The 11,705-nt window shown below is 42.0% G+C and overlaps 1 protein-coding gene across 1 annotated transcript; it reads left to right on the top strand.

Moving 5' to 3' along the window:
* Window positions 1–4,574: 4,574 nt before the first annotated feature.
* Window positions 4,575–10,958, top strand: LOC133900965 (probable NAD kinase 2, chloroplastic). The gene is made up of 8 exons (XM_062342263.1): window positions 4,575–5,087; window positions 5,438–7,330; window positions 8,271–8,392; window positions 8,488–8,629; window positions 8,723–8,944; window positions 9,476–9,550; window positions 10,291–10,392; window positions 10,583–10,958. The coding sequence occupies exons 1-8, from the start codon at window positions 4,908–4,910 to the stop codon at window positions 10,784–10,786; spliced, it is 2,940 nt and encodes a 979-aa protein (XP_062198247.1). The 5' UTR covers window positions 4,575–4,907; the 3' UTR covers window positions 10,787–10,958.
* Window positions 10,959–11,705: the final 747 nt, after the last annotated feature.

Genomic DNA, 11,705 nt, shown 5'->3' with positions numbered 1-11,705 from the left:
TACCCTATGGATTAGATCTAGTCTAGGTTGAACTTGGGTCTAAACGACATGAGGGTTGAATCGAGCTCGGAAACAATGGGAAAACGGTAGGGGATGCCTCACCTTAGTGTATGGTAACTTCCTAGTGGATCAATCCACTCCGGAGAAGCTTCGATTCGGAGATCAAGCTCCGGGGTGGCATGCGGGCTTGAGGTTGGATGAGTGTGCCTCCGGCGAGGGAGAAGAGGGGAGGAGCTCGATGAAGTCCTTCGGAAGCCTGGGGAGGTTGCTACCATCGATCTCCGGTCGTCGTGGACATCGAGGTGGAGCTCTCCTTCTCTCTCTTAGGTGGAGTGGGGAAGAGAGTGAGGGAGTGAGTGTGAGAGGGAGCAAGAGAGAGTGATTGATTCACTTAAGTCGAGCATCTGCGCTCTGGCGATCAGACCGTGGGAAGTGTCAGTCAGACCGCAGAAAGCCCACGTGGCAAGCCTATGTTGCTACCACCTGGCGGTCAGACCGCAGGAAATCCCGGTCAGACCGCGATGGTGGTCTTGTGCTAAAAACTTGATTCTATTCCCCTTTTCTATTCTTCTTCATCTACAAGGCATCTAGGGTTTTCCTAAAGGGATCTCAACTATCTCCAAGTACTTTTGAAATATGTTTAAACTCAAGTTATCAAACGAATACGCATAAACATAATTCCATGATGCTTATGAGTGCTTAATCACGTGATTAGCATTTTGGGACGTGACACTCGCGGCCTTCTTTGGCTAACTTTTCATTCTCTTCCTGCCATTTCACCCTTTTCCCCACGTACCCGATTGCGTTGGTCCTGTGGTTGTGCTAGCCCGAAGCTGCTTCTTCTCTGCACTCTCCTTTTTGAACTGCTCTGAGTTCTTCATCTGCACAAAAGCTTCCCAATCTTATGCTTCCAAGTGCTTGTAGCTCTCTAAGGGTGTGATCCCTTTAGCCAAGTACTAATTAACAAGCTTGCTCTTAAAGCTTCAGTGAAGTTTCACGATCGCTTTCATTGATGCCTTAATTGAGGTATTTGTTTGACGCTCACTCGTGTTTCCAGGTTACTCTAGATACTCCTTGATATCATTATTGAATAAGTCCCTCTTCGCTTCATCATTGAGGTCATCTAACTTAGTCGTTATTGGTACCCTCTCCTGAGCAATGAGCTCTGCGAACCTCCAGAATCTATTCAAGGCATTTTCATCCGTAGGCAGCCCGTCCGTATCGAGTCTCATGATCGTAATCTTGTCCATCGGCCACTGTGTTTGTGCCCTTGGCTTTTGGGCTCGTGCACCACTACCAGTTGTCTGACTTGGAGAGTGCACTTCCTCACAGCCATGTGATGGGTCAGAGGATGCTGTCGAAGATGCATTGGCAGACATGTAGAGAGAGAGAGAGAAAGAGAAGGATATAGCTAGAATAGGATGACATGCAAATTAGTAGATAAGAAGTAAATGATTGCATTGAATCATCTTAATACCTCTTCGGTGGGATCGTAGTCAGAGCTACTTGGTCAACATCAGCTCTCACGCTCGCACAGAACAGGGCTCAGGCTGTGCCACGAGCACTCTCTTTTGCTGCTATCAAAGGAGGACGACGGGTGCAGGCTTGGGCTCTTATCCTACCTCTTGCTCTCATTCGTCCTATTGTGCTTGTGGTTTCTTAGGGGTTGTTGTCCTCTTTTTCCCCATAGCACTTAATCGACTTTTAGATTATTTTTTGCCTAGAAAAAATTAAGAAATTCTACTTGGTTGACATTAATTTTCATTAAGATGTCTATATATGCATTTTAGTATACTTGGTATGCTCCTGGCAGTACAAAGAAACATCAACCATGAAAATAACATACAGAGGTTTGGAAATACTATAACAAGCATCAGATGTATGGAAAGAAAAATACTTAGCAAGTGGACATAAATGGAAATTTGGTACTCCACCATGGACATAGCACAAGTGCAATCCTGGTGATCCACCACTAGTCCACGCTTGTCCATGGTGACCCGTCACTTATCTACTTGTACTCCACCATGGACATAGCACAATTGCAATCAATTTTGGTGCATACATTTTGTAACCAAACAACAACAATGGTCCTCATTTATTTGAAGTCATTATTTTCTAGAGACAAATTTTCCAATGTCTAAACTAGTTTCTATCAGTAGTGACATACATATTAATTCAACATCACCATTCCAATCTTTTTTACCAAGATCTGGGCCATATGAAAACATCTAACACAAAATTTGAGCACTAATATCACCATGATAATGATACTACGTAAATGATACTAGCAGCTAGCAACTACCAATCATGCCCAGCTAGCTTGCACGACAAATTCCAACTAAACCTCGCTCAATCAATCATCTCACTAATTAAAACATGAGCTAGCTTCTGTAGGACCTCACTTCAATTGGCATCAAACATGAAGTCAATGCCATGGAGTTCTTACCGGAGTCATGGCGAAGGGGAGGGAAGCGGGGAGGAGCGCACGGTGGTCGGCGATCGTCAGGGAGGAGTGTGTGGTGGTTGGCGATTGGCAGTCATCGGGGAGTAGGTGCGGTGATCGATAGTCGACGAGGAGCTCCTAGTGACGATGCCCTCTTGCAATGGTCGGCCGGAGTCGCTGCAAAGGGGAGGGAAGCAGGGAGGAGCGTGCGGTTGTTGGGGAGGAGTGTGCGGTGGTTGGGAAGGAGTGCGAGGTGGTTGGGGAGGAGCTTGCGGTGGTGAGCTATTGTCAGGGAGGAGCAAGCGGAGGCCAGCGACCTCGTGCTCGGAGGCGGCTCGAGGACGAGTAGGCTGGAGGCGGTGGCGCCTATTAGGTCTAGGGAAAATGACACGAAGGAGGGTTGGGACTGAATAGTATCACTAGTCACATATGACTTGTAATAAGTGACGGGTACATATAGTAAAAGGTGATGGGTGAAAAGTATCATTTGTCACCTATGATTTGAACGCCGGATAATCCACTACAAACACGACTGAGTGCCAGACAGAAGGATGAAAAATTTGTGCAGACCTTGGAGTTCTGAAGACTGGATAATTCGGTGATGATAAAATTGAACTCGCCAAATGATTTCCAAGAGATCGGAGAGAGTTGCCAGATATTTGAACACCGGATGATCCCTTGAGAGCGCCGGACCATCCGATGAAGAGAAAAGTCATAGGTGATGGGTGAAGATTGTAACATGTCACCTATGATTACCATCTGTCACTTATAATTAGTTATAGATGACAGATGAAGAGTATCACTTGTCACCTATGACTTAATTCAAATTCAAAATCATCTAACTTGTTATATATAAGCAAACACTTAATATACGAAATTTGACACTAAATTCAAATTAAAATAACTTGAAACCTAAAATTTCTCAAATTCAAATTCATTACCTTTTATATGTAATTTAACACTTAATTCAAATTTAAAATGGATATGGGTATTACAAATTTGACACTCAAATTCAAATTCGTCGTTTTCTTGCTTTCTTGACATGAATCCCTTCGCTATGGTCAGAGTGCAGGTATAGAGTTTTCTCAGTCGACAAAAGGTGTAGCACGATTGCGGTAAATAAGGGGGGATTTCATCAAATTTATTGAACTCCTCCTCATCAACAACGTTTGCAACTCCGATGATGCGTCTTTTCCCAGCGAGAACCACATGACATTTCTTCTTTTTTTGTCAGTCACGTAAAAGACTTGTTAAATATCTGGGTTTAAACTTATATCCAACATATTTGAGATAAACGCTAGTAAATCTATACTTATCATTAGTGACGACATTTGCCCTATTTACCTAACGGCACTGAAATAGAGCTACCTTAAATTTCAAGTAATTCAGCTCCTAGATCTTCTCTATTTGACCATAGTATGTGCCTCTTTGCATGTTGTTGTCATAAATATCTATACGGACAACATTGTTCTGGTATATGTTTTTCTTATCTTGATAATCGTGTAAAATGTGTATCCGTTTATATTGTACCCTTGATAGCTAATCTAGTTTAGATTAATTTGTTAATCCTAAGACACTAAGGTCTTTTTTTTCGAAAAACACGTCAAGAGAGTTGCCGAGTTATATTAGGAGAAAAAATAGAAAACACAAACAATCTAACCAATTTTCTATCCACCTTATGAGAGAGAAACTAGAGCTTACAAGAAACAAGATCTAGAAAAATACATGAGCTCACAATTTGGCAATCTCCTAGCAAAAAGAGAGAGAAAACACCTAGCATCCTCGAACAGATAAAAAGTCTCGGCGCAACAATTTGTTGATCATTCGTCTACCACCACTTTCTCAGGCTTTGTAATCTGCAAAATCCGGCAAAGTCTCCCATCCAAGCCATCCAGATGAATGATTATCCCACGACATCGATCAACTGAAAGCTGCTACAGTCCTGAAACTCAATCACACATTGTGGCCCATGATAGATATCCCCCCAACTTGAACCTCATCCATTTAGCAAACCTCCAAGAATGTCAATCTCAGAGAAAGAAAACCTCCTATCTCATGGCTCAATTTTTTTCCTCTGTCCTCCATCTTTCTTTGCATTTTCTTTTTATCATCATTTTTTTTGTGTATCTGTGTGCTCCATTTGGCAGCGGCAAGAGGAACAGTTGCGCACACGCCTTCTTGTTCACAATGCCTTCTTGTTCTCTACTTCTCCCTCAAAATCCACGGCTTTTACACGAACCAACCGCGGCAATCCAGCCAGTTGTGATCTCTAGCTTCTTCTGCTTGTGGATGCTATCGGGGGCTCGCCGGGAGAACAAGCGCCTCGACAGCGACGGCCGACGCGTTCCCTCCGCTTCCTCGCCGAGAGCTCGCTCCCGCCTCGCGAAGCTCCGGCCTTTCTTGGTTCCGTCCCCTCCCCGCCGCCGGCACCGAGCGGGCGACCGTGAACGGCGCGCTTGGCTTGATGATTGACGTCTGCGCACGCCACGGGCCCGCCAAGATCCCGGCTGCGCCGCTCGCCGGGGCGCGAGTCGCCTGGGTCGCCGGCAGGTGGTGGTGGCGCCCCGCCACCGCGGCGGGGGCGCGCCATGGCGTCGCTGCGCGGGCGTCGTCGTTCGGTTCCCGGATCGGGCTGGACTCCCAGGTTCGTTGGGTTCTTCCCCCGTGCTTCAGCATTCCGTCGAACAGTTGGGGAGCGGCTCCGAACGCTCTCCTGGGGTCTTGGCGGCGTCTAGTTCTGCAGCTTTCTTTAGTAAATTTCGTCGCTTTGTAGGACATACGGCCCATGTCCTGTGTTTGCCCACCCTGCAGCTCATACTGATTCTTGGGGGAATTTTTGTCGAGCAGTGTGATACGATGTTAGAGATGAGCTTGGATTTTCTTTCTTGTTTGCTTCCATCGAAAGCTCCATGTGAATTTTGTATTGAGTATTTTTAGTTCATTTTGTCTTAGATGAGACGATTCTTTGTTGATGGATCAAATGGTTTCTTGTAGAATTTTCACACAAGGGACCTGTCCCAGTTGCTGTGGGTCGGTCCGGTGCCCGGCGACATCGCAGAGATTGAGGCGTACTGCCGCATATTCCGTTCTGCTGAGCAGCTCCACACCACGGTTATGTCAGCGCTCTGTGATCCAGAGACAGGAGAGTGCCCTGTCCGCTATGATGTGGAATCGGAGGACCTGCCGGTGCTGGAAGACAAGGTTGCTGCCGTGTTGGGCTGCATGCTGGCGTTGCTGAATCGGGGAAGGAATGAAGTGCTCTCAGGGCGATCGGGTGTTGCAAGCGCGTTCCAGGGATCTGAGGACAGAACCATGGATAGGATCCCGCCGCTCGCCATGTTCCGTGGAGACATGAAGCGGTGCTGTGAGAGTATGCAGGTTGCGCTTGCCAGCTACCTTGTACCGCGTGAGGCCAGGGGCTTGGACATATGGAGGAGGCTACAGAGGTTGAAGAACGCTTGTTACGATGCGGGTTTCCCGAGGGCTGATGGTTATCCCTGTCCAACATTGTTTGCAAATTGGTTTCCGGTGTACCTTTCGACTGCGTCAGATGATTCAGGGACAGATGAGTTAGAGGTTGCATTTTGGAGGGGAGGGCAAGTCAGTGAGGAGGGATTGGCATGGCTACTGGAAAAGGGATTCAAAACTATTGTTGATCTCCGCGAGGAAGATGTTAAAGATGATTTATACCTCTCAGCTGTTCAGGAAGCTATCTCATCTGGGAAGATAGAGGTGGTGAATATGCCGGTTGAGACTGGAACTGCACCCTCAGCTGAACAGGTTCAGCAATTTGCAGCACTTGTATCAGATGGCACAAAGAAGCCCATTTATCTTCATAGCAAAGAAGGTGTTTCTAGGACGTCTGCAATGGTCTCAAGATGGAAACAGTATGTTACTCGTTCAGAGAGGTTGGCTGTCCAAAATCGCTCTTTAAATGGGAATGGTAACCTCCTGACGAATGACAAGACAGAGCAGCACACAGGCAGCCCAAGTTCCTCCACAAATGGAACTAAAAATGGTACACCAGTGGAATCTTATAGGACCATGAACAGTAGAGAAACAACTGAGATAGACATAGAAACAGCACGTCATAATCTGGAGGTCACTAATGCCTTTCCCACTGATCAAAGCATTGAACAAGGTGAACTGCATGGCACCAGGGCAGAACTTCTGTCAAACTTCAGGCTGGAGAGTAATCCTCTTAAAGCACAATTTCCTGCTTGCAATGTTTTCTCTAGAAAGGAGATGACCAACTTTTTTAGAAGCAAAAAGGTTTCTCCAAAATCTGTTCTGAACTCTCGGAGACGATCGAGTAGCTTGCTGGTCTCGAGGAGAAAACAAAATCTCAGCATGAAGCATAATGGAGCCATTGACTATGAAGCAGCAGAGTTCACAGTTCCAAAAAGTTCAAATGGGACATCATCTGACAATGACTATATTCTATCAGTTGCTTCAGGTATAACTAATGGAAAACCATCCAACAATGGAGCCTCCGTGTTAGTTGAGGAAAGGGAAAGGGAAGTTTCAGTCATTACTGTTGATACTAGAACATCTGCCCGCAGTTCTAATGGGAATGCTTGGGATGGATCACAAAAATCTGCTGAAAAGAATGGTGCTCCTTACCTGGAGAGAAACAAATCAGATCTTGTTGATGAAAATATGTGTGCATCAGCGACTGGTGTTGTTAGACTTCAGTCAAGAAGAAAAGCAGAGATGTTTCTAGTACGTACTGATGGATTTTCTTGTACTAGAGAAAAAGTAACAGAATCATCTCTGGCTTTTACACATCCTAGCACCCAGCAACAGATGCTTATGTGGAAATCTCCTCCAAAGACTGTCTTACTTTTGAAGAAATTAGGTGATGAGCTCATGGAAGAAGCTAAAGAGGTGCATTACAAATTTCTTTTATAGAGCATATATATTGCTGATCATTGAGATACCTACGCAGGTTTTAGTACTTTATTGTATCTGGTAGCAATGGATTTAGTGCTAGAGAGATTTTTGCATGAGTGAGGTATCTTTGACACATATAATGAATTTAGTGCTAGACATATTTTTGCTTGAAAATGGTTTCATGTTCAGGAGGTACTTCATATTTTCCGCCACTGAGTATGTAAATACTCTCTAGTAAAGTGTGGGAACATATAATTAATTGAGAGATCTTTAGGACTGTATCAGAGAGAACGTTACTTAGTGAGCATATATAATCATTTCTTACCCAGTTTAAAGTTGTTCTTTGGCTTTAGTTTGCAGAAAGATTTTGATTGATCAACAATTGCCAATTTAGGGCTTGCTTCAAAGATGAAATGAACTGTATGATGCCCTGGGAATGGGATACACAAATGGGTATATTTGGCTGGTTATTGAATTGATTGGAGACCATAATCTGTTCTCATGTGAGGTGGATTAACTGGTAGATCTCATTTCATTGGTAGGGATAAGCTTTGGTGTGATTTTGGAACTTTGTGGCTAAGTAATTGTTGAAAATTCACATCATGTATGACTCATGCAGTGTATGCTTTCCGGCAACATATCTTTTTAAATGTCAAAGATGGTCTTAATTTAGTTCTCTTCAGAGCTGTCTAATAGTTACGCCATCTACACATTCCATGTACTTATACTGTAATTCTCTACTTTGTTCGGCAATAGACATAGCATTTGATATGCTATATGTTAAGGGTATAACAGTTAAGGGTATAAGGGTATTATTTTTAATCTCCTAGTCTAGGGTTTCCCTCTTGTACTCTATATATTGCCCCCATGTGGCTACCATTGAATGCAAGTTGCTATTCCTAACACTATAAACTTCCAATCACTTCCTTTTCAGGCCGCTTCATTTCTGCATCATCAAGAAAAGATGAATGTTCTTGTGGAGCCTGATGTTCATGATATATTTGCTAGAATTCCTGGTTATGGTTTTGTGCAAACCTTCTATACTCAAGATACCAGGTACAAATTAAACATATTTAAGTTTGTGATCAGTGATAAGATGCACATTAATTTCTATGTTACTATTTACTAACAATGTTTCGTGTTAAAATCAGTGACCTTCATGAGAGAGTTGATTTTGTCACATGCTTGGGTGGTGATGGAGTCATTTTGCATGCATCAAACTTATTTAGAACTTCTGTACCACCTGTTGTCTCTTTCAATCTTGGATCTCTTGGATTCCTGACTTCACATAATGTACGTTTTTATATCCTCTCAGAGAAAATTTCTTCATATTAGCCTGCTCTTTTTTTGTCAAATCTAAGCATGTTATTATTTTCTTCACCTCAGTTCGAAGGTTTCAGACAAGACTTGAGAGCTGTCATCCATGGAAACAATACATTTGGAGTTTATATAACCCTTAGAATGCGTCTACGATGTGAAATCTTTCGTAATGGAAAAGCAATGCCTGGAAAAGTGTTTGATGTGCTAAATGAAGTTGTTGTTGACCGGGGTTCTAATCCATACCTATCCAAAATTGAATGTTACGAGCATAACCACCTTATCACTAAGGTAAGATTCAGAAAGTCTTAGAAAATGAAATGTCTTTTTGCATCTTTTTGCTTGGTGACTGTGTGCATCGAGGTGTTCTCTTATATTTCTGCTAGGAAATTTAATGGGTGGAATCATAAAGTTAGGCCTTTTATCAACTGTATTATGCTTGACAATGCTTAGGCAGCAGCTGCATTGAACTAGGAAAGTCCTTATGAGTCTTATTACTTTGTTTTTATTACTGTTAACATGACTGTTTGAAAAAAGATACTGTTCGCATGATAACAGATATATGTATCCTTAGTTATTGCATAATTCCTTGCATCTCTTGATTGCATGAACCAAGTGGTTGTTGCAAACTAATGTCTAATGCTAATGTAGATACGCTTTGAGTAATCCCCTGCTGCACTTGGTCTGTTATTCCTGGAGATTATACTATTGTCGTCTATACCAGTATTTATTTGTAAATTCAGTATTGTTGTTTATATGTATGTCATATCTAATCTAACTAACTCAAAATTTTGTTTTGAAACTGATGTGAAATATATCTAGGTTCAAGGAGATGGGGTGATAGTAGCAACACCAACTGGCAGTACGGCATACTCTACTGCAGCAGGAGGTTCAATGGTAGGTTCATTCTTATAAGTTATATCTATATTGGGAATCATTAAATTGTATTCATGATATGGAAAAAACATTTTCCAGTGTTATTACATAACTCTTGTTTCTTCTATTGTTCACTCTAACAAATAGATATTTCATATTCATGAAACATATGTTGTTATTTTTACATGAAAAGACAATTTTTTGGTTATAGAAATTGAACTTCTATCTTGTCATGCGTCCATACATGTTTCAAAGAAGCATGATGTGGAACATCTGGATGGATAGTCATCCTTGCTTTTCCACTTCCTACTGGTGAAGTGGTTCAGGAACCTTTTTCTGAGCTTCAAGAGAACATGCACATTCAGCATTTACTTTAAGAATAATAGCAATAGTCAACCATAACCTATGAGCTAAACTGTTGGTTTCTTCTTAACTTCATCATCAGAAATATTTAGTATTGAATCTAATTGTTGCATTGAAGATACGTTTTCATTTTTGGGGCTCTGTGGCAAAGATTCCAGTGCAGAATTTCTAAGCTAAATATTGAGAAATAATATTTTGCCTTGTTTGTTTGCTTTTATGGTGTAGTGATGCATTCAATTGTATTACATTCTAGAGAACGGAGAAATGATATTATGGCTTGTTTGTTTGCTTCAAGTGTATTACATTCTTATGAAATGTTATTTTTCTCAATGCATGCTTACATATATCAATTTATAGAACAATAATTCACTATGGTTGTTGTGGTTTTTGTTATCTAGGTCCATCCAAATGTCCCATGCATGTTGTTTACTCCAATCTGCCCGCACTCACTGTCATTTAGACCTGTCATCCTTCCTGATTCAGCACGGCTTGAATTAAAGGTATTGAGCAACTGTCAAACAACAGATAAAATGTCTATTGTTTTCGTGCAATCTTATTATTTTGCCCTTAACAATGAATATTTAGTATGTAACTAAAACTTCCATAGCTTTAGCGTATCATGCCTTGGTTTGCTCACTGATAAATTTTTCACCTTATTGCGGAACTGCTATTGCCTTTGCAACTTACCAGATACCAGATGATGCAAGAAGTAATGCTTGGGTATCATTTGATGGCAAAAGAAGGCAACAATTGTCAAGAGGAGACTCTGTTCGTATATCCATGAGCCAACACCCGCTCCCAACTGTTAATAAATCCGACCAAACTGGTGACTGGTTCCGCAGTCTGATCAGGTGCCTGAACTGGAACGAGAGATTGGACCAGAAGGCGCTATAGACACTAGAACTTCTTTTATTTTTGTACATATATAGTTTTATACACAGGTATAGTTTTTTTATACCAACATGTACAATATGTGCACTAGCAGAACATGCTACGTCCCATCGTCCATGTATTCATCTGCTCTATAAATCAATTGTATAGCCTGCTATTTGTGGGCCTGTCAGAATGTGCTAATGCATCAGAAGCACCTGAGCTGCTGTTACCACACTACTATTAAAAAAGTGTCGGTTGAAAAATAGCTCTACTGTCGGTTTTTCAACCGGCACTCTTCACTCATAATTGATAGTCGGATACTATCAGTGTCGATTGACCATCTGGTACTGTTGTCATTTCCAGAAAAATTAAAAAAAAAGGAGAATTAGCAGCAGGAGGAGTGGCATCCAAGCCGGCGCCGCTCCCGTTGTTGGCGGAGCATTGAGCATTTTTCTCATTTGAGACTGTATCTCAATGATAAGTATGTTGTATACAACAGATATTTAGGCTGAGTGGTCCATGTCTTGTATGCTGTTATCATTGTGATTAAACTGGTTCTTATCCCAAGAGTAAAATTCTTATTGATTCTCATTTGTCTACGGCTTACAAGAGCAAAATTTGTCTACTGCTTACAAGAGCATGTGTGGAGGAGGTAAGCTCACTCCAAATAGAGAGGAAGTAAGCTCACTACACGTATTTAGACAAAGCTTATACGAGGTCGTCTTATTTCATATAACCAAACAAAAATAATATCATCTTATACAACCAACATTAGACTTGAATCAGTCCATCCAAAATCAACTCATCCAACTAAATTATCCTATACATGATCATCTTCTGTGCAAGCAATCTAACACTACCTTACTACAATACCACTTCGACTCTGCTGTCTGTTACATTTGCACTACAGCAGTGTTAACCTCGTAGGGGTACCTGCACT

Source organism: Phragmites australis, chromosome 19, assembly GCF_958298935.1.
Source record: "Phragmites australis chromosome 19, lpPhrAust1.1, whole genome shotgun sequence".
Lineage (NCBI taxonomy): Eukaryota > Viridiplantae > Streptophyta > Magnoliopsida > Poales > Poaceae > Phragmites > Phragmites australis.
This window is presented reverse-complemented; position numbering and strand designations above follow the sequence as displayed.

What these genes read in the sequence shown, in the direction of transcription:
- LOC133900965 (XM_062342263.1), top strand. Translation starts at nt 4,908, where the DNA reads ATGATTGACGTCTGCGCACGCCACGGGCCCGCCAAGATCCCGGCTGCG. An exon ending in TTCTATACTCAAGATACCAG is followed by an intron (nt 8,393 to 8,487) that starts GTACAAATTAAA and finishes TGTTAAAATCAG; the next exon opens with TGACCTTCATGAGAGAGTTG. An exon ending in CAGCACGGCTTGAATTAAAG is followed by an intron (nt 10,393 to 10,582) that starts GTATTGAGCAAC and finishes GCAACTTACCAG; the next exon opens with ATACCAGATGATGCAAGAAG.